Source organism: Glandiceps talaboti, chromosome 3 (assembly GCF_964340395.1).
Source record: "Glandiceps talaboti chromosome 3, keGlaTala1.1, whole genome shotgun sequence".
NCBI lineage: Eukaryota > Metazoa > Hemichordata > Enteropneusta > Spengelidae > Glandiceps > Glandiceps talaboti.
The window spans coordinates 28,739,712-28,767,314 of record NC_135551.1 but is presented as its reverse complement, the minus strand read 5'-3'; the positions used below and the strand labels follow the sequence as shown (position 1 = coordinate 28,767,314).

The 27,603-nt window shown below is 38.2% G+C and overlaps 1 protein-coding gene across 1 annotated transcript; it reads right to left on the bottom strand.

The window, feature by feature from the left end:
• Positions 1-22,843: 22,843 nt before the first annotated feature.
• Positions 22,844-25,947, bottom strand: LOC144454035 (frizzled-10-A-like). The gene has a single exon (XM_078145442.1). The coding sequence runs from the start codon at positions 25,650-25,652 to the stop codon at positions 23,910-23,912; it is 1,743 nt and encodes a 580-aa protein (XP_078001568.1). The 5' UTR covers positions 25,653-25,947; the 3' UTR covers positions 22,844-23,909.
• Between the last annotated feature and the right edge of the window lie 1,656 nt (positions 25,948-27,603).

The window sequence follows — 27,603 nt, the reverse complement described above, 5'->3', positions numbered from 1 at the left end:
GATATAAACGTGATGACAATATCGTGTCCTCATGTCACTTACTTTCAAACTGGAGGTTGAGTTTGTAGTAAACTGAATGAAATAACCAAATACAACTGCCTGTGAATGTGTGATGGATTACTACTAACATGTACCTCCTCCCCCTCCACTTCTGAGATGTACAGTCTGGTACACTACATTAAACTAACAGTGGAAATCAACTTCAGCGTCCATACATAACAAAAATGAGAGATTTCTTTACAAATATATGTGGGCTTTGCGAAAAAGGTCTCACATTGGGCTGTAGTTTGAGATATTTAGTCAGCAGTTTTTTATCTTTCAATCTTGATTCTGGGCAGAACATGATAGTTAGTGGGGAGGGTGTGAGAGGGTGTCTGTGATCATGCATATCTATCACTTGATAATTTCAGTGTCACTGAAGCCGGGGTGTCCCCCTCCCACAGTAAACGCTTAGAAAAGTCATAGAGTACTTGAAAATTGTCTTCAATACCCTAATTTTACTCTAGTCAATACATTACTATACAAATATATGGCTACATTACCTACAATTTAATTTACCTATTCAGAGATATTTTGGTAGATATTATGGTAAGTAAATGAAGTGTACAATTTTGCAAACTACAAGTTACACGACTGCTTCTGGGGTTTGAATGTTCAAAAGGTCTCAGAGAGAGAGAGAGAGAGAGAGAGAGAGAGAGAGAGAGAGAGAGAGAGAGAGAGAGAGAGAGAGAGAGAGAGAGAGAGAGAGAGAGAGAGAGAGAGAGAGAGAGAGAGAGAGAGAGAGAGAGAGAGAGAGAGAGAGAGAGGGAGGGAGGGAGGGAGGGAGGGAGGGAGGGAGGGAGGGAGAGAGAGAGAGGGAGAGAGAGAGAGAGAGACCACCACCACCACCACCGGTACCACCACCGGTACCACCACCACCACCTCATATTTCACATCATAGAAGCATGGTGAATGAGTAGGCACTGTTTAGTACACAAGTTTGAGAGATTCTTTTTCATATCGAATTTTACTATATTCATGAATGCTTGCTCTACTAGGAGCTGTTGGTTCATCACTTCCCCCTCCCCACACATATTTATATTTCAAACTACACCAGTTCAAGTTCCACGGGTCAAGGTCTTGGCAGACAACTATAAATAGTAAAAAAAGAAATCACACGGTATCTTGATTTATGTATACAGAAATAGGTTTTAAGATATATTGAAGTTGAATGTCAGTCGAAGATCATAGGTCACAGCAGTGTGAACCGCAGACAACGATGAACAATGAATATCTCGTTATGGTTGTTTTATGGTTGATGCATTCACAGATTCTGCAAACGGAGAGATTACTGAACTCCATTGTAACTGTTGTCCCTTCTCATTTTATACAGAAATTCTGAAATAAAGAGTCAACAGTCACAATTGAGTTCACTCTGTTTACTAACTTTAGCTTTCCCTCTGTATACAACAATATCAAGCATCAAATTACACGAAGCAGTATTTCACAATTGTTTATACTTGACGTTCTCCATCATAGTGTATTGACTGATTATTATTATTATTGTTGTTGTTGTTGTTGTTGTTGTTGTTGTTGATTGTGGTGGTGGTGGTGGTGGTGGTGGTGGTGGTGGTGGTGGTGGTGGTGGTGGTGGTGGTGGTGGTGGTGGTGGTGGTGATGATGATGATGATGATGACGATGATGGTAGAATTGATCTTCGACTGAGATACCGAATCAGTTGTACAGTTGTAATATTGTGCATCCATGTTTTTAAACGTTAACTGCGTACGGCCAACTCAAGTAGAGATACTACATATATGATAGCGAGAGAGACAGAGTTGGTCCCCGAAAAATCATACATCCTGAAACTTGAAACTATCTGGAATGGCAGTGTGTTTGAAGCCTTTCTCATTATATGTGGTCGTTATATGCGGCTATCAAAGACAAGAAACTCATTTGGAATTCTTTCCCTAGTGGTAAATGAAATTTAATGAGAAAGGTCATTGAGAAGCTGTCTGATTCTCTCTCTTAGTATCGTTAACACGTGTCTGCACACTTAAAACGTCTTTCTGTCAATTTGTCTTTAAAATGAGGGAGCTAAGGAAATCTGTGCATTTCCGTTAAGATTGACCAGCCGGCGAGTGGTGTCATTTCATAATTGATTATCGAATGGTCTGAATTACTCGTAAAATGATAATGGAGACATTAAACGCGATCTCAGTGCGACCATTAACAGACTAGTCTCATGAGTGTATGAACAGAGAATTTTATACAATGAATTTGGCAACTGAAGATTGGTGGTGGTGGTGGTGGTGGTGGTGGTGGTGGTGGTGGTGGTGGTGGCGGCGGCGGTGGTGGTGGTGGTGGTGGTGATGATGATGATGATGATGATGATGATGATGATGATGATGATGATGATGATGATGATGATGATGATAACAACGAGAGTGATTTATCGAATCACTTGCCAATAATGTGTACCACCCGCTCTATATATGATCGGTGTTGATTTGTATTCGAATACGTTGGCAGTGGTGTACAAATGAATGCGGACAAACAGTGTACAGATATGAGTTAAGAAGTATGCTGTGTTCAAGTACTTTGAGATAACAGCGCAATTTGGTAAGACAATGGTTTCAACAAAACTTTTTGTGAGGCAGTCCCTGAATTTAGTTTTGTTTCAATTACCTAGCACAACTGTTACATCGTTTAGATTATTTTGGTTTTTACATCGCAATCGTTTCCACTTTGTCACATTCTGTTCTGACTGTTGTGCATATGTCGTCTTCTGAATTGAACACAGACAGGAACTGAACATACTTTAAGTTTTAATCGATATCTTGATCTTTTGGGGATGAATGAAAGATTATGAGAATACTCCAACACAAAGGTTGTCATTTACAGCTCTGAGGGATAAGAGTGGCCTTCCCGTTAACACTGTCCTTATAAACTGATCTATATCGGAGGCATCATCACGCGAGAGTTCATGGCCATTCGCGACAACCAGTATCTTTACACTATTATTAAACTTTAAGCTTGAAGGTACCGGTGTGGTATATTTAATTTTTCCCTCTCGATGAGCTTAATCGATGTTAGTAATAACGTGTACGCAAAAACTTCAGAGATCATCAAATACGATTGCCACTAGTAGCCGCTGGAAAGCCTAGATTACAGAAAATAGTCAATGAAAACATCAAGTCAAGTCTTAATTCTCAGTATGCGGACACGACATCAAAGTTGAAAGCGAGGTTCATAAATTTGATAGTTCGCTCAAAAGTTCATGGTGATGCAGTTATAATTTAACGTACAAGCTTGAACGTCAATAGGGAACTTGCAAACCCGCCATGTTGAATGTTGCATCATGGGAAGTGTGATAATAAATACTAATCAATTAGTCGGACTTACCCAGAATGATACTTTGGTGTTGTGTGCGGCAACGGTTCTCCCTTTGATGGGGTTTTAGTTTCATGATTAGCATGTGATAAAATTCATTGAACAGACTATAACACAATTGATACATGCCATTGTTCTAAAAAAAACTCACTGCTAAATCTATAGTTTTAATTTTGATATAATTCTAAATAATATTAACCCTTCGGCACACCAGTTCCTTATTAATCGGGAAGGAAGGCAATAAACGTGGAAACATTTGCGAGTTGTAACAGTTGGGAAAGACTTATATTCAATTTTGTTTGAAGATACCGACTAGGAATTACTAAATGTTAGGAAATATTTTCCCATCAGTGATTTTTACATAAAACCTAGTATGGGAACGTAACGGCTTCCATGTATTGCAGCCAACTTTAATCAAAATCTAGAAAAGAATCGATGTACATAATTATGGAAGGGAACCTTACAAGGTACTATTAGGCGACATGATGATACCATATAAATGTAATTAAAAGGCAGAATGACTTTGGGCTAGGTTAATGATGTACAAATACCTCAGTCTGTGTTGGTTGCCTGAATAACGGAGGCATATATCAATTTACAATCCTATCGCGAGATTTGCCGGGGAGTTCGTTATTCAGTGATAAGGGTTGTGAAGCAGCACACGTTAGTCACTAAGGTAATATGTCCAATTTTGACATTCTCAAATCAGCAAATAATTACATCACATTCCCAGACGTTGAAATTTGTATGTAAATGTAAACGATGCTCGTAGACGAGAGTGATAAGCAATAACGGGCAACCGACACTCATAAAGACTATTATCAAATAAGCTGTGGGTGCGGATGCGATGCACGGTGCAGATATTTTAATCTTTAGCGAAGGCTTACACATCCATACGTCCAGAGAAGAACTTAGCAATACTAATAATATCAGGCCAAACAAAAATTGCATGTTGGTTTAAACCCCAACCTTAAACATTGTTTACACTAAAACAGGTGAACTGGTGAGAATTTACTTCTATTTCTGTGTAAATTTTCTTGCCAAAATATCTTTAGTCAAGAATTGTTTTTAAAAATCGCATTCCAGAGAAACTGGGTACTGAATTTATAATTTGCAGTCTGCATATTCGTCTACCTGAGTCACGTCTTCCTTTATACTTTGCAGTCTGCATATTCGTCTACCTGAGTCACGTCTTCCTTTATACTTTGCAGTCTGCATATTCGTCTACCTGAGTCACGTCTTCCTTTATAATTTTCAGTCTGCATATTCGTCTACCCGAGTCACGTCTTCCTTTATACTTCTTTTACACCTCATCAAACTATGCACACATCTTGTGACCAACAAGTATCTTGTCTTAGGGTTGAAGCAATTTATCAAAAATTAAAAAAGAGAAGAAAAAAATTCCGACCTACCTACACTATATTTTTTGAAGTCATATTATCGGAAGCAAACATTTTTGGGGGCTTAAAAGTAAGAATACATTATTCAAAGACGTCACATCACGTCAACAGAGGTGTTTGTTTTCCTTTTCAAAAGTCATAAACACATATACACACATGAAAAGACAAAGGAAACAAATGGGTAACAGAAGAACGACAAGTGTAAACTCTATATATATCGGTGATTTTGTTCAAAGTATAGTGTTATTACATTGGGACACACGGCCTGGGTTGGATACCATCCCTGGTTCAGTTGAGGTAATATGCAAATACCCATTAACCTGCAGTGTGAAGGTCAAGAGTACTTCTTCAAGTTGACTTCAAGTAATATATATATCAAATTAATGTTGAGCATATGCTGACATCTGACATTTTCCTGTGATTCAAACCCGGAATTCATACCAATGTCACGTCTTTCAACTACTGTATCACGTGACAAAATAGTTCTAAGTTATGAGACTCCTAAAATGCGGAAGAAATTGTGTTGACCTTAAAAGTGAAGGTCAAGACTCAGACCGGTCTGGGGTCAAGATCAATTGTCACAATGATCCGACTTCTCGACTACAGACCGATCACAATGGTCATACTTGTTATCTGCACACACATATTTGAAAACAACATTGACCGGTTTCATATCAAATCATTATGCATCTGAACCAATTTTTGCTTCTTTTCGGCTGTCATCGTAAATCATCGACTCTGTCACCGTTCAGAATGGAAGAGAAATTCAGTGTGTGTGTGTGTGTGTGTGTGTGTGTGTGTGTGTGTGTGTGTGTGTGTGTGTGTGTGTGTGTGTGTGTGTGTCTGTGTGTATGTGTGTGTGTGTGTGTGTGTGTGTGTGTGTATGTGTTAGTGTTATGCACGTTATGCATCGAGCACTGTTCTCTCCAGTAAGACACTTTTTTGTCAGCATCTTCTAGATTTTATTTTTTGTGATCGGACGTAAAGCCACCTTGGACATTTTAACCCGTTCCCCCCCCCCCACACATATATATATAGATAAATAAGTGACTTGGTGAACAGGTAGTGTACAAAGTCAGCCTTACTTCCAATCCCAAGGTAAATTACTAACAAGCAACGTTTCGGTGCGTCTAGTACACCTTCTTCAAGCTATTACCAACACACGAAAGCTAGCAAATAAACTGCCGCGCATGTATGAACAAAAGGAAAACACAGTCATGTGATCAAAGGGGAATCTAGAATAAATTAAAAAGTAAATAAAGAACATAGTTAGTTTTGTATGCCAGATGGTTCATAGTCATTAAGTCCGTGGGGATGTAAGTTCCATATATATATATATATATATATATATATATATATATATATATATATATATATATATATATATATATATATATATATATATATATATATATATATATATATATATATATATATATATATATATATATACTTAAGTGTTTTTTGCTTACTTATTTATTTATTTATTAATTAAAAAAGAAACTTTCATCACTACTTATCAACCCAGTCACAGATGATATGTCTGAGAGACTGGTACATGTACAGAAAGTGAATGCGACTGTATCTGTGATGTACTAACAAGATTTTCTCATTTTAATTAAAATCACATTGAGCAGTTAATCGGATTAACAGATGGAACTGATTCCCATGAGATATGTTGTTTTAGTATGTGTAATAGCGTGTGACACCTGTGCCACGATTTTGCTAACGAAGACCGAACGCCATGAACCAATCTTCGTTTTTATTTCGGCAATCATCGTAAGTGATCCGATACGTGACTCGATCGGTAAATGCTTATGAGTCTTTCCGAGCAAAGCGACCAACTTGAAGAAAGTAGTAACATGTTTACACTACACGTGTGTAGGAATAGTTTGTAGTGCCATGAGTAAAAAAAACCGTCCAAAATGAATGCCCCGAGCTGTTTTTCGACATCCCAGAGGTTTACCTAAACAACCGAACCATCCACACTGCAAAGCGGTGTAGGGACAACCCTGGACATGCAACAACATTGTGAAATTAATTATAACGGGTTAGGGAGGCATAGTTGAGCTCCTTAGCAAACAAACTAAAATTAATTGAAACTGCTTGTAAATATTGGCTGCAAACATAGGTTTCGGCTCTAATCCGTTGGAAATCCATACACAAAGGGAGAGGATATATGCTTCAATGGCACGGATTACTCTAACAAGTACAATAGTTTTTGTAGCTATCTTGGCGCCTTTGTCTGTTTGTTGAAAAGAACGTGAAAAGCGCAGAGCCTGGCCACAAGAGACATACCTACCTATGTATGGTAAAACATTACAGTATAGCCAGACAGGAAAAATAAAAAAAGAATTCTTATACATAACCTTTTGAATGTAGATATTCAAACAACAATCAAGGGACACTTTTTTATTGAGAGGTGTCGAGCGACAGTGCATACGGATACTTGGACACTTCTGTAGGGGAGGGGGTGTAATTCATTTTGAAGTAGTTGATTCCTTCGTACACAAACACCTGGTGATAAAGGTCGAATTGTCACGTTATCTCGGACACCTGGACCCGGCCCTCCTTCCCCTGGGGGCAGGTCTTTGCAATTTGAAAGTGTTGAAATGAACAAGCTTTAATCCTCGTCGTATACAGTTCCTGTAACGCTTGGTTATTTAAATAACATGTCGTTTTACTAATGGTCTCAAAGTTTTCGGTAGAGAATGGAGCGACTGCGAGCGACAGCCAGACAAACGCACGGGTGTTTAAGGCAAATGTGTTAAAATATTCGTCACCTAAGTCTGCATAAACAAAGGAGTTGATGCGATGAAGAGTGAAGCCCAGTAACTTGAGAGTGAGGGGAATACTGTTTAACATGAAACCAGAATGGAATAAAATGATTGCTGAGTAAGTGACCGTGGCCGAGAAGTCAAGGACCGACAGTCAATACCTGTATGTGACATGACCGAGTAAACCGTAGTAAAGTAGACCATGAAGGTTGTAACGCTGTATCTACCTCCATGAACAGACAGTGGTGGAAGTTGAAACCAGTGTAACAGTTGTACGTCTATAGACGTTTACAAAACACAAATAAGTTAAGGCGAATAACAAATCTGTGGTATTTGCCACATTTATAATTGATACTAAATCGTAGTAGTATCCTAATTATGTTTAATTAATAATACACACCCTTTATTTGTTGTCCTCTCCTTTCTGCTACCTGTCTTTTCTGTCTATAAGTGTCTATCTATATATCTATCTATCTATCTATCTATCTATCTATCTATCTATCTATCTATCTATCTATCTGTCTGTCTGTCTGTCTGTCTGTCTGTCTGTCTGTCTGTCTATCTATCTATCTATCTATCTATCTGTCTGTCTGTCTGTCTGTCTGTCTGTCTGTCTGTCTGTCTGTCTTTCTCTAGTTCTCTCAAGATCTCATGTCTGTCTATCTGTCGCTGTGTCTCTCAAGCTGAGAGATACACGCACGCACACATGCACATACACACACATACATACATACATACATACATACATACATACATACATACATACATACATACATACATACATACATACATACATACATACATGCATACATACATACATACATACTGACATGTGAGCGCTGGATACACATAGCACTATGCCATCTGTGATTTGGAATACTGTAAGACAACACTCATTTCTCCACGCCATCGCAATCTCCTTGGAAAGTACACATGGCGTATGCTCGCTTCCTTTCCCATGACAACGTAATGTCGTTTTCTTCTTGTTTTCATATTGAGTTGCGATTTAATTAATAAGTAAAAAAAACGAAGTGCATGATATAAAGGGAATGTTCCATGCCTGAGAATAAAATCACAATGGCATTACGGCATTATATAAAAACTATTTTAACAAACCTACTGGTGGCAGCTGTAACTAGAAATTAGCAGGGGAGGGGGGGGGGGGGCTTTATGGGATAATAAACTATTTACAACAAAAAATTCTTACTGTTAACGCAGTGTCTTCAATATTCATGAATATAAAGTAAAGCACATGTGGCTTGAAAATTGAAGACTGAGTTGTTGTTGTTGTTGTTGTTGTTGTTGTTGTTGTTGTTGTTGATGTATGGATAATAAACCATAACAGTAAATATGAAGCCATGTATTCATACTACACATTATGTACTTTTTAAATGTAATACGCAGCATGCCATTATCCATCCATAACAACAAAAGAGATACCAAAGTGAAACCGTAACAAAGCACTTTAGCGTACGGGCAACGGCATTTCAATTTCTCGTCCTCATTTGAACTCGTCTCGTATATACTAGCCTTCGATTTAATCATGTAATACAGGAAGCTGTAGATAAAAAACAAGGCCACATGTACATTGAGTAATTCGCCTCTAGGTTTAGTGCAGGTGTGGGGTTTCCACTGCACAACAAATATCAGGAGTTACATATACAGTTACCAGTTAATATCCAAAATTGTGTAATTTGTAACTATCTTTAAAGTTTTCCATTTGGTGTAATTTTTAATTTTCATGTCACCGCTTAAGTTCAAAAGTGAAGGGAACACAGAGCGGTTGCCAAACAAATACTCAAATCAAACAGATGCCGTAGGTCGGAAAATTGGAGAGAAGAGAAATTAGTTAACGGTTTAATAAACAATCATGCTTTGTGTTACTGTGTTATTGTTATTGTCTGGTCTTGGAATTATACCAAACTGTATTGACAAAGAATAATTGGGATTATTAAAACACACCATCTCAAACTACCGACAACGAAATCATATCTTCACTATTATTAGGTAAATACTCAGGCAGATATGGCTTCTTTGTTGCTTATACTTAACTCGAACTTGAGGGTGTCTCAATGAGGTCATGTAGTAGATTCTGTATAAAGACCACTGTCACGTTCATATTCTAATATCTTTAGTTGTGAGTGTGGCACCATCCAACCATCGCCGTTTGACAAATATTGCAGATATTCTGCTTTATTTTGTTTGAATGTGTTTAGCCATTGGTAAAAATGCCATAAAAGACTGTCTCCGTATGCTCTTGCTCATGGATGGTACAGTCGTGTTCTTTTTATGGTGTGACGGTGTCGTCTGACGCGATAAATCAGTAAACTACTTTACGGAATAATTCTCAATTTATATAGTACACGTGTGTCTTTAAATTGCAACTCCTGATGCTTGTATACTTTTACGAATTTCCTACGATATTCTATTTCAGTTTTCAAAATACACAGTGTTAAATGACATCGGACACGTGTCGTGTGAAATTAGACCAGAGAAAAAATGCATCTGTCTGTCTTAGTGAGTTCCGTGTATGAATTAGATTTCAACCTCGTCTTGACTGATTTAGAGGCCTTAAAGTACTTGCCATGTAATAACCCACTCCGTCATATATCTGATTTAGGGCATTTATGTTATTGCCGTGTAATAACCCACTCCATAATGATATATATCTGATTTAGAGGCCATTATGTACTTCCCATGTAATAACCCACTCCATATTATATAATTATATATCTGATTAAGGGGTCCTTTATGTACTTGTCGTGTAATAACCCACTCCCATATGAAATGTATATGCTTTACACACACACACACACACACACACACACACACACACACACACACACGTGCGCGAGTTCGTGCACGCACATACATACACACATACAGACGTACATACGTACACACATACATACATACACACACATACATACATACATACATACATACATACATACATACGTATGATACATACATACATACATACATACATACATACATACATACATACATACATACATACATACATGCATGCATGCAGCATACATACATACATACATACATACATACATACATACATACATACATACATACACACACACACACACACACACACACACACATAGTCTGAGCAGAGCAAAGACGGTGTTCCTTGTACTGTTCGTGATCCGATTTAACGATGTTTTGTGTGATGTTCATCCATCTCAAGGACAGTCAGTTATCGAATTCACTGTCTTAATGTTTATCCACATATCCAACCAGGTCATGTGGTTTAGAAACATCTATACACGACATGCATTGTTATTTATATACTTTTGAGTGGATATATCGAGCCACTGTCGTATGTCGGGTGCTTAATTCCGTTCATCTTTGACCCGATAAGTGGTAGGGTCAGAACACCAACAGGTGATACGAATTAGTTGTTCTCTGGAGTCTTACAAAACCCGGTCACTGAACACAGTGCAGCGTTATCATATTCGGTTCACGACGAGGTCGGGTACATGTAAATATTACCGCTAGATTTACCAAGTTGGTCGAACACGTTGAATATCTATTAGGTAGGTTGCTGCTGCACATATTCTGTCTGTCTGTCTGTCTGTCTGTCTGTCTGTCTGTCTGTTTACAAACTACTATTTTTTGATGAGATTTAATATATCGGAGCACAATATGGTTGGCAAGTTTTCTAATATTAAATTGCCGAATACCATTGGGCACAGCTGTTGCAATAGCTTGGTCTACATATTCAGCAATTTTCTGTGGTCTGGAGACATCAGAACGCCTAAAGGCGGAGTATGCCGTCCATATCGGGCTGTACAAAACACAGGTACAGGCCAGGTACAGCCCAGGCCAGGCAAGGCCATGTCAGGTATCGACTGAATATTTTATTTTGGATTCACATTCACATTCGATTCACTGTCGATTCCCCTTATACCTTACACAAGCCAAGTTATTGTCTTTGAACTGAAAATACGGATTATATACCCTGGTTGTTCTACGTCATGACAGCCCGTGTATATACGTCACTGGTTTTGCGGTGCTCGTAATATAAGTCAATCGTTGCAAATCGCCATTATTTTTCCCAGTTGTATCCATGGTGATTTGTATTAAACCTGCACCAACTGCGCAACAGAGACAGTATTTCATCAAGTTACTCAGAAAATATATATTCACTAAAAATTGGTCAATTACTTACAAAAAGATACTGTGTCTGTTAATTGGTGGTTAATATTATTTGCAGGTGGTATAGTGGTCGATATCATCCGTAAAAGGTGCAGTACCAGATGAAATAGTCGTTGAGGGCGCTGATTTTGGGTGCGGACCCCAAAATCAATTAGATATAATTTATACAGATACAAAAAATTACGTTCATCCACAGGTTATTCAATAATGTTCAGGGTATACGATATTATGAGTAAGTGTTTCTATCTAACAAACCATTTTCAAAAAAATGTTGACGTTGCAGCTTTAACTCTATTATCATAAGATACTTTTAGTTTCTCTCTACATTCAGTGCAAAGGTATTTTTGGGTGCACTAAAATGACATTATCGAATCGGTCACTTTTGTTTTCTCAAATGGGTTGCTATAGATCTCTGAGAACCAGTGTACATTTGTGTAGTGTTGAGTGAGTCGAGTAAAAGTGAATACAGATCTGGCTAGTACCATCAATGATAAATTAGCTTAAGTTAATTTTGACATGAATTGAATAATTCGTGACATGCAACAAACATAACATACAGCGGGGTTCAGATCTTGGCCATGATAAATCTAAAGATTTTTGTAGCCTTTTTCAGGATTGTAATTTCTTACTTCAATTTGTTGTTCATTTCACGACTGAAATCATCAAATCATGACCTTTACCCTCTAATGTCGTCACGTGAACGTTACACCCCAATTGGACCGTGATTTGATTTGGTAATTTGATTGATGCCATGGTGATAAAGCAATATCGAGGCATCTGTTTACTACAAATGTGATGAATCCATATCGAAACTACTGAATCTGATCAATGTAATTATGCGCACCATTCTAACTGAATGTTGAACTCACATAATACAAGGGCTATATCAAATCAAACACTGCAGCCACTGACAAACTAGTTCTCTCTATCATCTGTGTAGTAAGATTGCATTCACACGTCGTTTAAAGAGGATGGCGACGTAATATTAATCAAGATATGACGATTTTCTTTACTTTTGTTCCTTGATTATAACGATCTGCTTTCAAATGTTACAGAAACATATTTAAGCATGATTGGCAACCGAATATTTTGTGGCAAATCATTTAGGCAAGCCAAATTAATGTTATTTACATAGTTTTTACCAGAAATTGTTTTTATTGACATCAGCCAATGGCGTTGTAGCACAACTGTACAGTTTTGTAAAAATGTTTATCAATATGCTAGTCCATGCTAACAATAGGTGTTCATTTGCTGAATCCCACCAAATATCATGGCAATCAGTTCAGCGGTTTTTGACTTTAAGTTGTTCACACACACACACACACACACACACACAGACAGACAGACAGACAGACAGACAGACAGACAGACAGACAGACAGACAGACGGACGGACGGACGGACAGACAGACAGACAGACAGATAGACAGACAGACAGACGCCTCAGTTCAGTTGTGCTAAAAAGCTATAGGTTGATTTTTTTACTCGCTTCAAGGTACAAGATCGACGGGAATACTAAATGAGTTTTATGTGTTGACTTTAGACACAATAAAATGTCGTCTCGAGTTAAGATACTAAAGTTGTTTCACAATACGCATGTTTTGTTACAAATTTAATATACTACTGCGGAAACCGAACTTTCCGTGTCCTTAGAGAGACAATAATTAAAACTATTGTTGTTCAATGTGGTAGATTACACAAGTGGGTGATAACAGTGCCTTGGTTATGCCACAGACAAGTAAGAACGCCTATACTTCTCTGTGGTTATGCAGATATAGTCACCCTGTAAGCAAGACACTGGAAGTCCTAAAATATACCCTGCCTGCAAGATCATGGAAGTCATTAGGAATCACTGACACCCTACATCGTCCATTCAATAACTTATATCAGCATATGATGTCGCAAAAAATAGTAGCTGTTTTAGTTTGTGTATATCTTAGTTAATTGGCAGCTCGGTTTCCGCTGCACTGTAGTCTTTAGTCTACTTACTGAAGTCCAGCACGACTGAAATGGTTAGATACGTACGTCGACAACTAAATCTCTCTTCGTAACTTTCATTCACATTTGTATGTATGTATGTATGTATGTATGTATGTATGTATGTATGTATGTATGTATGTATGTATGTATGTATGTATGTATGTATGTATGTATGTATGTATGTATGTATGTATGTATGTATGTATGTATGTATGTATGTATGTATGTATTTATTTAATTATTTTTTATTTATTTATTTATAATATTGATTTAATATTAATTTTAAATTAAATACTGCATCGATGACTATTTATTATTGTGTGTTACATTATACAGTGATTGAGAAACCATCCACAATGGTATCATGGTCTAATAGCTATGAGACTAACATACAGATACCATTATACACGTATACTGAAGTTCACGTTTTATCACGTGGTTTGACTTTGTGTAAAATCACTAGAAGCTACGTATAGTCTGATAACATAGCAAATCACTACATTTCAGAGTCACGAATACACACCGTAAGCTATTCACTATCAGATCTACTCTTTTCCTTGTCAGTGATTCACTAGTCACTAGAACAAAAAGTTGTCAAATAAAGTGAATAAATATATTAAAAACAATATTCATTACACAGGCACACACAGAGACACAAAGACACACACACACACAGGCACACACATAGACATATTACATATTAGTATCGTATATATATATTTATTAAGAGAGAGGGATATACGTAAGTGCTTTCATGTTTTATTGCAGATTATGAGTTCCCATGTTTGAACTTTTCTTTGCTTTAATTTCCAAAATTGCATGCCATTTGAGATTTGAAACTTGGCTGATTTACCGTTGTGAGAATGGAGGAATCACTCTAACCAAACATACACAGTACATGGATGTGTTTAGTTCTGAATAAACCTACTTCATCAACTCATAAATCAATTGATTACCCATTCCTTTATTTATATGTCAATTTATTCCTTTGTGTATTCCTTTATCTAATAGGAATTTTAAATTTATACAAACGAGGGACTGTCAGAATTGAGTGGTTAGTCACAGAATAGCCTGTTGTATTATTCCGGGATCATGACAACCGTCTGGTCTGTGCTCTCGATCTTTATGTGTCTACATCCATTACATGTCATACGAAGCGACCTTTATATCCAGATTAGCTGTGCCGAGTAGATCGCCTTTTCTCTAGGGATTTCTCTTACTGAAATGCATTGAATTTGTACTAAGCTCAATATCCACCAAGTCAGTCCTCTTGTCTTCTACAAGCTTCACTGCACTACATTATAGACTTGCATAATCCCTGTTCTTGTAGTGAATTTTTAAAATTCAATGCTTATTCATCTCTGTTCTGATTTACGTCTTGCAATTTCCGAATGCCTTCTTTGACCTGCAGGGTCAAGACATCGGCTCTCTCTCTCTCTCTTTGACAAAAGATGATATATTTCTCTAACAAAGGTCAATGTGAATACATTCTCAAAGCAGTATTCGATTGGCAAAATGAATCCGACCCGAAAAGCAGGTCAGAATGCCTGAGGTCAATCGCTATGCAAATCGGGTTAAAATTCAATCCTAATTTGATGTACAAGTCGAGGGTTTAGACGTGTATTGGCTGTGCATAGTACTATATATCAATTGGAGAGTGAGGCGAAGTGCATCCGTACCCAACATACATTCTGAGTCTAGTAATTGTGCTATCAATCACATTGTATTTTATGCAGCCCTAAAGATCAAGTCATATTTACGACTGCTTATATACAGCTGACGTACGAAACTTACCGGGGAAGATGTCGATGGACAAGAGGGAAACTAAAAGTCATACCTCCACATAAAAAAGACTATAAAGATATGTATGTATGTATGTATGTATGTATGTATGTATGTATGTATGTATGTATGTATGTATGTATGTATGTATGTATGTATGTATGTATGTATGTATGTATGTATGTATGTATGTATGTATGTGTGTATGTATGTATGTATGTATGGATGGATGGATGGATGGATGGATGGATGGACGGACGGACGGACGGGCTACGTAGGTAGGTAGGTAGGTAGATATGTACTTAATATGTTGTAGTATTCATTAGAAGTTCAACTAGCTAGCGTTATGTGGACGTCGACTCTAAGTATTATAAATCGGGTAAGACCGTGACGTCATATTTACTGATGGCATTTCTGCCTTCACGTCTTTAGTAATATTGGCTTTCTTCATTCTTAATGCTAGTAACGTAGTGAAAATCAAGCATATGTTTTCAAAGGTGACATTTTAAGACTCGTAAAGTCGGATTGCAGTGAATTAATTTCTGTCGGCAGTCTCTGCTGTTGATACGCATCAACTAAGACATTAAAACTCTTCCCTAAGCCGATTTGCGCAGACCAACCTTCACAAAGCACTCGTCGTGACCCCTTCAGCTTTTTACAATTGCCTGGACTATTTTCTGTCGCAGTATTTCGTCTCTAATGTGACTCGCATCAAATTCGTTTCTTCGTTGAAATTCAATTTTTTGTTGTCCCACATGCCCTACTGGTCCACGAGTGAGATATTTTACTATTTAATCACAATGTGTATGTATAATATTTTACACAGCGTATGAAATTCCTATTTATAAACGCTATGCTTTTGTATTACTGATAGTATAATGTATTATATACTTCATTGAAAGTGAATCTCTGTGGCCTTTCTATGACGAAATGATGTAATCAAATTAACATCTTACTAATCCGAGCATCTTCAATTCTTTTATTGCTAGACTGTCAATTCGAATGTTCCGCATAACATTGTAATCTCGTCACCAACAATAGGTTGTTATCCGTTTATTTCCAGCCTCAAATACGCCCAGAGTTTGTGTCTATTGACTATCTAATTTCGATTCTGCCATGCGTATTCATCGGCTAATTAAGCAGCGGGTTTGCACTCAAATCTCGTCTCTTTATTTAATTTTCAATAAGTTTAGTTTTTTGCTTGGGGCTGTTTTAGTTCAGAGGGTCGTCAAACATACCAGCTGCCTTGTCGTTGATCGATCGTCGGCTTACATAAATTGTACAGAAATTAAACAAGGAAACATTGCAGCCAATAAAGACACCTGATCTAAGGCCGAATTTAGCTGTCAACGTCTCACTGGGTTACTGTGATGACTTCATTTTCAGACTTATAGCACACTTTGACGTACCGTTGTTTACAATATAAACGGTATCCTATTTTATGTCTGCCACACAGACAGACAGACATAGTCAGACACACATACATACATTTACATTCTATGTGTACATGTGTATACACACATATACATACATACATACATACATACATACATACATACATACATACATACGTATACATACATACATACATACACACACATACATACATATAGACATACATACATACATACATACATACGTATACATACGTATACATACATACATACATACATACAGACAGACATACATACATACATACATACAGACATACATACATACATACATACACACATACATCCATCCACCCATCCATACATACATACATACATACACACACACACATACATACATACATACATACACACACACATACATACATACACACACATACATACATACATACATACATACATACATACATACATACATACATACATACATGCATACATACATACATACATACATACATACATACATACATACAATTTTGGTCATTTAATTGCGTAACAAGATGGTCGGACGAATCTACTTCTTATGGGGTTATATATATAGTTTGTATTTGTTTTAATTTAATTTGGAGACATAATAGTTTTTTATCATTGTAATTTTTGTAAGGAAGATAAATTAGCTCCCTTACCTCATTTCTATATGACTTTCTATATCACAGTAGTTCTGACCTGTTTATCAGGTCGATTAAATTTCTCTTGGGTTATCTGTATTCGGAATAGCAGTTTTAACTATCCAAAGTGTAATTGTACACGGTATTATCTATGTGAGTGCATTCCATAGTTGAGTGGCTATGCATTATACTCCACGTGTAGATAGCATACATCATTTAAAGTACGCTTCTGTAATTCCGACCTTGGAATCTCGACCTTCGTTGGCAGTTTTAATCAATCTGAGCTCTGAACCCAAGGTCGCTTCTACTTATCACCGTTACTGACCTTTGTTTATTTTTGAGTTACCCCTAACGACGGTAGACCACCGCCGTGTCTAAATTCAACCAAATTGGAAACCTCATTTGTATAATCAACATCTGAGGTTTTTTTTACCTTGTCCTTAAGTAAACTTTGTAATGGCGACATGTGGTCGCTGGTCACAAAGTCAACGACAGCTAGAGAGTATTGGAGAGGTTGGATTTTTACGATGTAATATATCGCCATTAGTGATTAACGTTTTATGGGCAATTATTGAAGCGTAGACGTCGAATTTTAATATTTCACCGCCTACCAGCGATGGAGGAACAAGACGGAATAAGACGACGGCGAAATAAGCACCGGAGTCGAGCCTGGCAAATCCCACACTGTTGAATGGGAGACGCGTACGTAGAATCTGTTCATCAAATGAGACGTGCAAAAGAGTAAACAATACATTGAAATACTTGTACACTTAGTAGCCATGTCGTTTGCAATTTAAGCTTTCGAGTAAAAACGTTTACACAGATTGTATCAATCACTTTGTTGAGTGAGTTAATTCTGATGCGAGATGTGTAATGATCCTCGCATCGCAAAGATTACGGGACCTGTGCGTTCACGGTACCAAAAGTCTAGATTTCACCTTGGAGGATGACTCGTGTGGATCGTATATCCTTCTTCTTTATATACATGCACTGATGTGCACGAGTACCCCTCATTAAGATATGCACACCGTGGCCTATAAAGTTCATATCAAAATATTATCTAACTGAACATAAAAAGAAATTTGAAACTCAAAAAATTACAATCTCTAAACATGGGACTTCTATAGGATGCTTGATTAACAATATTGGGATCACTGCGCGACTGGCGAGGGAGGGGATGTCGGATGGAGGGGGTGCCGGATGGAGGGGTTGTTAAAAGTATGTAATCGAGTACAACGTCGGCAAAATTACCTCTAGGTGGTAGGATCATTTGGGTAAAGTTCTCATTCATTATTCAGATGTCATCTCGTGATACTCAAAGAGGCGAATGTCTAGTTTTAACTGATTCACGGTGATGCCTGCAAGGGAGATTTTTTACTGTTCCACCGAGTAGTCTCGATAAATCTGACATCCAGTGGTTTCCGGTGACAGTCGATGGAGTCGTTGGCAAAATCTTGACTATGGCTTCGGGATGTCTAGCTTATAACAAGTCTTAGCTAAACGCCACCTGTACACACACCTAATATTGCTGTGTTGGGAATATTCAGCTGCATATATAGTCTGTAAGTTAGAGATAAAGCAAGGATATATAGACTAAACGTGGCCACCTCAAGTACTAGACAGTCCCGTGTGTGAGCATACATATTGCGATATATCATATCATTAATAACATTCAGGTAGGAAACAAAAACAGTGCATGGCGTAGTAGGCTCGGAATAATTTGATTAGAGTAAGCCAATTTAGCTCACACAAAAGCCTATAACGGTCCTGAATAATTATTTTCTTTGCGTGTTACGCCAGCATACCGACTGGAGCGTGATGAATATGGATTAGGAACGCTATTGTCCGACTAATCATATTGCTAATTAAGTTTCCACGCTATGAGATAATCGAATTTACTAATTAACAACTCTCACCTTCGCAAGTTTAACGAGCCAGGTGTGAGGTTTCACGAGTGATTTTATTTCAGAATAGAACAAACACCATGAACACACAGGTACGCTGTCATTCGGTAACAATCACAACATGAACACACAGGTACCGTGTGGCACTGTAGTCATTCATCAGAAGTTAACACACAAGGTGGATAGAAAATAACACGACAGTTCCTTGCGGCGAGACGCGACGAAAATACCTAAATCGGAAAATTTCACACAAATCTCGTATTACGGTAACGTAATCTGTTGTCATAGCTACCATGGGACAGAGTTAAATGCAAAGTAGTAGCATATCCAAGTGAAATATGGCCTAAAATTTAATTTGCGAGGAAATTTGTAGATCCTCCAAACTTATTTCTATTTACTTTAAAGACATTACTTGGTACGCTTGGTAGCAAAGTTTATCAAACTTATGAAATATTTTGGCGTTTTAAAATGAAATATCTTTCTCAAGGTAACTCGTGTTATACATTAAAGGAGCCGCATGACTAGTTCAATATTGACATTAAAATGAGATTACAAGTTAAAACTGATCATAAACATCTCTCATCGGAAATATTATCATGTAGTACATATTACATGAGTGTGTGTTCTATACTTTGCTACATATCCGAACTTGCCATATGTCTACTGTGGTCTAACATACATCAATGCCAGTTAATTGATATACCGGCCAGCATATACGTCTTAATTGACATTCTAACACATCTTAGATAAACATTCATTCTAAATTTCTATAGACTCCAGCCATAAATATTGACAATAGGCTGGACACGAAAAATAAAACAAACTACACAATAACATTAGTGGTTTCACTAACTTACAATAGGGCGTTGTTATACATATTCTATTGTCATATAACACTTATATAACAATTTTTAAAAAAATAGAATTTAAAAAATTGTGATTTTGTCCTTTGTTACTATTCAATGTCAGACTTCAAAGGTCACAGGTCATCATAAGGGAAGCGATAAGCCACACGGATCAGGTGATTATTTGATTACAAAATAATACACAGCCTGTCGTCAAGACATTATCTGATCGCTAGAGAAAAACACCCAGTACACATCGAGGGATGCATTACAGTTCGAATTTAGACTCGCTTTACCAAACCAAGTAATATTTCATGAAGCAACCAATTCAACCGCCTGTACTAATGGAGACCGGTCGTTGTTACCTGTTATGCGGTACAAATAATTAATGAGCGTGTCGGGTTTGATTGCAAGAAATGTACACAGTTGTACTTCAATATGTCTGATACGTGCTTATGTGCATATCCACAAATTGGGACCCTGACACTGTACCAATACAAAGGTCACACTAGAACGCCAGTTTTGTCATTTTTGATGGTTGCAATTTAACTTTAAAATCCAAACCCTTAGAACAAATTTAAATAGCACTACTTTAAATATGAACTTAGTAAAAAAAATACTGTGTACATTTAAGTTCAAAATTGACATTATTATTGTCAGTACAATATAGTGAATTTACATATTCAATATGTTACGCACCGATAGTAATTAAAGTATACTGACCTTTAATAATATAACTGACTAAAATAGTCATCTTTGGCACTTACAATTAGTATTTTGGTTTTATATTAAAATATTAATATGTAAAATATACAATAAAAATACAAACATGTCATTTCTTTGTTGGAAAAAATCAAGGTTAAGAATATTCCAAGTCTGCGTTAAATATAACTCAATCCTGTGGACTGTGATGACTTCAATGGGTGGTATTTCGTTTACTGGATTACGTGAAGTTACAAATCTGGTGGCAATCTCCAGACTCTAATAAAGGTTGTAGCCATTTATGCGATCTCTTAAAACACTCCCAACACAAATGTCAATTTTCTAGAATTAAAGCAGTAAAACTGTGGCAGAATCATAAATATCGGGTTTCTTAAATGCCAACGTGTCACCTTACACGGCTGAGATCTTTACACAACTTACAAGCCCGCGCAGTAGCTCGTAACTTTCTAAATGTCGTGTCTGGCAACAAACTTCCTTTGGGTGGAGGAAGGAGGATTAGGGGGGGGGGGGTTCAACACAGATATCTACACATAAACAAGTTCTAATAACGTCAATACAGAGTGTGTAACATAAGTGTTCCACCTATAGCAATAACCGAAACGCTTCAATGTTGAGCCCTGCGGCGGACTTCACAAGCCAATCAGTGGCAAGAGACATACGATTGTACTAAAGCTCTCGTAAAGTTTCTAAATAAATTGGAATGAACCGTAAAAAGCCTGCTAATATATCCCAGAATTCTCAACTCGTTTATCATGCGCTACTAGTTTGGAACACAGCTCATTTCAGACTCAGTGAATATAAATTACAACTATGCTATGTGGACAGACTACACAAGTGGTCACCAAGACCAATATAAAATATACACTGACGTAAACAAATGGAACGATTGATTATTACAAAGACATTACTACAAACGCAATATCATCGAGCAGTTGTACACCTCAATGTCGACATATGCAACTAGGATTTTTTTTTAAAATTTACATTACAATGACTTTGGCATACTATTAGTGCTATAACTATTTTAACATCCATACTGACTGAAGCTATTTTCGACTACAGATGAGTTAAATCGCTGTGGGTCACAAAATATGACGAAGTTATTTTCATGTTTATTTAGTTTGAGTAGACTCAAACAAAATGTCGAAAAAGACAGTTCACACCTACATAATTTGCATATCTTCGAATTGTTCAGGGGTGTATTCAAAGTGTTGCTCGTTTGAAACTTTGAAGGTTTTATGAGGGCCTTGTGAAACTTCGGCCATTAGTCACGTAAGTGGGACATAACACTTTCTATAGCTGTCTCCATTCAATTCAATGAGAACTCCCCAGTGAGTTGCCATTGCTGCAGTGTTCTTTGCGCACTAAAAGCAGCTCACGCAAGCCCCATGTGTCTACCTACGTTAACTATAATCAAAAGCTTGCGTTCACTTCATTTTGTTCAGCAGTAAGTTTTGACTATGCCAAGGCACGATTTAATCCTGGCGTTGAAAGCCTGTGTGACCCGACCACTGTTTGAAATTGTATTTATGACTTTAGGTAATATAGTGACTTACTGATGTGGATACGTTACCACAGTGAGTGAAGTATGTACTGTGTCTTTACATGTTTGACAAATGTTGCTTGACCTGGCACCACCGAACAAACCAACGCGCCAAAGCGACAATCCGGGTATCTGCCAAAATCTGTCAGCTGAGTAGCAACACTTTACAATAAAGCGGTGACCGACGAATCGGCTTCGTTTGTCAAACAGGTCCAAAGGAGAGCGCACAAGACGCAGTGTCAAAAAGAAGTTGTAAATAAAGGGCGAATAAACAGCGACGTAAATATACACATGAGTTTTATTGCGTGTGCACTCAACTGTCAACAGAATTTTGCGAATAGCTATTCACAAGTTGCTTAAAAAAACATGGGCTAATTTCTTTTCACAAAACAATTGTTTATATTTATACCTGAAAATAACGTCTGTTTTGCCAAGTGTAACTTTTTGATTTACTAAACACAGAATAACCATACAGTCTGTACAATATGTAATGTCACATACTTTTACTCTCAACCTGGCAAAGAAAGGCCGAAGTCGTAAAAACGACAACGATAAAAATAACTCGCGGGCTCAACAATAGAGACAAACACTGGAATGCCGTGTGGCGAGAGGTTACCGTGAAAAAAAAACACCGAGTATAATACTCCTTTTTAACTCCACAACTTCAAATACAAAAAATTCGAAAGCCTAGAAAGTGGAACTTTTTCGTAAATAGAACAATAACATATGGATGTGATTTTCGCCTTGTTTCAAGTACTGTCCTTTTGTAAGCCCAGAAAACGTTACAAGATACGGATATATCGGCTGAGTGTAACTAAGGGATAACAGAATTCACATGTTTAACTATTAACTTTATGTGTTTACACTAGCCGCTTAATACTAAAATGTCTGTTGAACTTTGTTTGTCATCGTGAATGCCAAAACGTTTTAGTTATTTCTCCTACTCGGTCTTTAGATCACCGGGACCACTGATGAGTTGCCGAAAACGACAGTATGGGACAGACTGTGAGATGGTAGAACTCGTTTACTTTGGTATTTACGAGGGTTGTAGCCTTCATAAACCCTCCCCAATCCCTACTTTGGTTAATGAAATGCAGAAACAAACAGTTTCTGTCTCACATGGTTGACGATGGTGTGTGTTCTTCGGGGCCGTCAAACAAAGCCCTCTATTGAAATGTGACTGACTCATTCAATTCAAACATAGGCTTACATAGCTCACAATACACGACTAACTACTGGTTCTGTCGGTTCAAAAGTCAGGGGCGATATCATATGTCCTTTTGAGTCCAATTTCCAATCTTGGTTTGCCTCTCTTGAAAAGTACTCAGTTAGAACAGTAGTTATTAGTATCACACCGCGGTATTACTATTCGTTCTTGCTGGCGTATATGTTCCTTGGCTCGTAACATAAGGTTTAGCTCTCGGTGGTGATCGCGGAACGAGTGGTGGTTTACCGGGTATTTTGTAATTTGTGTTCGTTTTCTTCCGATGACATCGCTTGTTGAAAAATTTCTGCCACGAGTTCACAGTTTTGGAGCTCCAAATCCACATACCACTGGTAATACCGACAACTAACAACATAAAGATCTTAACTACCAATACCGGTACGTTCGGTATAGATTCACTTAGCGTACAAGCGTCATTTGTACATGGATTTATACGGGCAATGGTTTCCCACTCTTCCATGTTTATATATTGGTACAAGTAAGTAGCGATTACGCTAGTAGCAGGCACCGTATAAAGAACGGAAAATACTCCAATACGCACCATAAGTTTTTCTAACTTGTCAATGTTTCTTCCACCAATTTTCATCACTTCGCGTATGCGGAAGAGGTAAACAAAGCCGGCAACTATGAAAGACGTACCAATAATAAAGTAACAGAATAAGGGTATTATAACAAACCCTAGAAGAGCTTTGGGGTCTTGGTTTCCAACATAGCACATTCCAGTAAGTTCATCGCCGTCAACTCGTCTCATTATTAACACTACAATGGTTTTGATGGCTGGGATAGCCCAGGCTACTAGATGAAAATAGCTACTATGCGCTGCGATGGCCTCGTATCCCCACTTCATGCCCGCGGCGAGGAACCACGTCAACGTGAGGATAACCCACCATATAGAGCTGGCCATGTAGAAATAGTACTGAGTCAGAAATACTATAGTGCAACCAGTACTTTCCAATCCTTCCTGAATTCTATACTTGACTCCATTGTTTGTTTCATCGCAAGAAATGGCCTCAGGCCCGACTACTAGTCTGACAATGTATGCTATAGAATACACAAAATAGCACATTGAAAGAAAAATAATCGGCCGCTCTGGGTACTTAAAGCGAGATCTGTCCACGCAGAAAGTTAACACTGTACAAACAGCTGAAGCACAGCATAATACGCCCCAAATTCCGAGCCAAGTTTCGGTGAAATCTTTGTCTGATTTCTGGTAATACACATCCGTATCGCATCTGGGAGCACACTTGCCGGTTTTCTCGGCATACACCCACCTTTTAGTATTGAACGAACTGCACGGTTCTTCCTGTGTCGTGCTGTCTTCGTTGTCTTCTTTGGGTGCCGTGCCACCCCCTCTTCCTATTGGTGGTCTCAAGTCGCCCGAGGGATCCTGTGGTCGTTCATGTACTGGCGTTGCAATAGTCCCGCTACTACCTTCGCTTGAGTTTGGCGCTACCATGCACAGCCGCGTACGGTCATTTTCCTCTGGTAGCAAACTACAATCTAACGACTCCGGCCATCCAAATTTGAAACTTTCCATAATAGGACTACACAGTCGTCTTGCGTCCTCGCACATAGGTCGACAGGCTGGAATCGGCATTTCCAACTCCTCACTACACATTGGTGCATACAACGAACACAAGAAAAAATTGAGATGGGGGGCACAACCGTATTCTACGAGTGGCGAAAACTCATGTACTTTGATGGCGGCATCTCGCTGATCTGTGTGCCCCATCATGTTTGGCATGCTTGTGTGGTTGTATCCTATACCTACACACATAGGGATGGTGATTCGTTGACATCGATTGTTCTCTACGGCCCCAACACTTAAACATAATAAACACAGTAATACTAACAGTTTTCGTTCCATGGTGTGTTGTTCGAAGTCCTTTAGCTCGCCACAGCGAGTCGGTGTAGAAGGAAATCGCAGTACACACCAACACGCAGCGCGACGCTCTCAACTCAGTACGTAGTACAGTGGATCATGCTTACGTTCTGTATGTGACACCTCTTTACATAATGCCAAATGTAATGTATACTATTCCAATAAGGCGTTCCACTGTATAGTCCAAACAACACTGTAATCCGCCACAAACCTCTTCTCACAACATCGAGAGTAAAGAATCAGAGTGGAGCTCACTTCTTAGAGCTGGTGACGCCAAGAAATAAGGTGAAATCTGTGGGACTATTTTCTGCAGTGGCATGAATCTCAAGTGAGGGAAGTGCTTGGTTTGTAGGCGGAGCACTAGTAATGTGACGTATCGTATTAACTCTGAATCGCGTTAATACCGCCTCGATTGTCAATCATTAACCGAATTCAGCTGTTTGCTATTCAAAACCACTCGAGCACAAATTGTAAGGTCCCCTCCAAGTGCAACTTGGATTACTTTTGCCACTTGTGCCCTCTGAGCGTACCAGTCCAGTCGAGTTTTAAAACGTTAACATTCAGGTTTGGCGTTGTTTCGCGAAAGGTTTACTTGTAGTGCGAAGAGGCTATTGAAATTGAAAAACAATAGGTGATAGTGTGTGTGTGAGGGCGGCTTGTCTCATCTTCACAAACTGACAATGATTCGCTTCTTATCTATTGTCATTATAATAGCAATCTACCAACCTACTTACTTACCTTTTGAATTTAAATTGAAACGGATTGTACCTGTTAAAGCGATACCCCTCTTCACCACATCAAGTACTCGCATATTCTGTTTCTAGTGTTTAGAAATAACAACCGATAAAAACATTTATACAGCTGACTATAACAACAATAACTCGTTAAGAAAAGACAAGGTATTGATAACTCATTCACTTTGTAGTTTTTGCACTATAATTGTTTTACAAATTCTCGGCCAGACGCGAAATTACGACGAAGTTTACCGACTAAACAACGATGGGATTAACATTCCGTTTGGCGGTGTTGTGTAGTGCTTTGACAAGCTCCTTACGTGATAACAGAATAACACGACGTACGGAATGAAAACAAGTACACTTTAAAGGATACACAAACGCGCGGACAGACATGAAGAAGAAGTGAACAAAAAGAATTGACGAATGAATAATCAAAGGAGTGAATGATACTTATGTGTCTGGAGCATTTGATCGGTATATTTGGGGAACTGTTCGAAGACGAGACGGAGCTCGAGTGAGGGGGAACGCGGCCCGCGGCCGCACTACTTATTCACCGCGATGACAAAAGGGTTTAGGGATCGATAACAGAACATACAAACACATCGAAGCAAATGAAAAGTAAATACATAGAAAGAGATAGCTGAATATGTAAAGTCGGTTGAACAGATAAACCTATAAAACAGTCTTCGGGTTTTTAAATGCACAGTGGACGTGTAAGAGTGGTAGAAGTGTTCCGTCACTTGACGAGACAATAACCGGGTTGTCCTAATTTCGTGGACTATAACATTTCACTTATGCTATGGATGGTAAACACAGTCAAAGTTGTTGGTGCTGCTTTATCAAAAATACTGTTACTAATACGCCGGTTCCGATCTAAAATAAAAACAACAAATAGCTGGTACACGTAAGGGTCACATGCCGCGAAGTGACGGCTCCTGTAGTCAGGTGATAGCACTTGAGCGAGAGGTAGAAGTAGGTGTAGTATCCTGAGTGCGTGACCAAGGGAGTCAACTGGGCTGTCAGCCGGTGTCCGAGTGTCCATGTCAGCAATCATCAGGGATTGTGTAGACTAGACCCTGAGTCTGGAAACATGCTGTCCGGATTATACGCTGTCTTGTAGGAGCATGTCTGAATGTTTGATTCAGAGTTTGAAGAAAGTTCAAAACCCATACATACCTTTGCGTGAAGCCTTTATAATA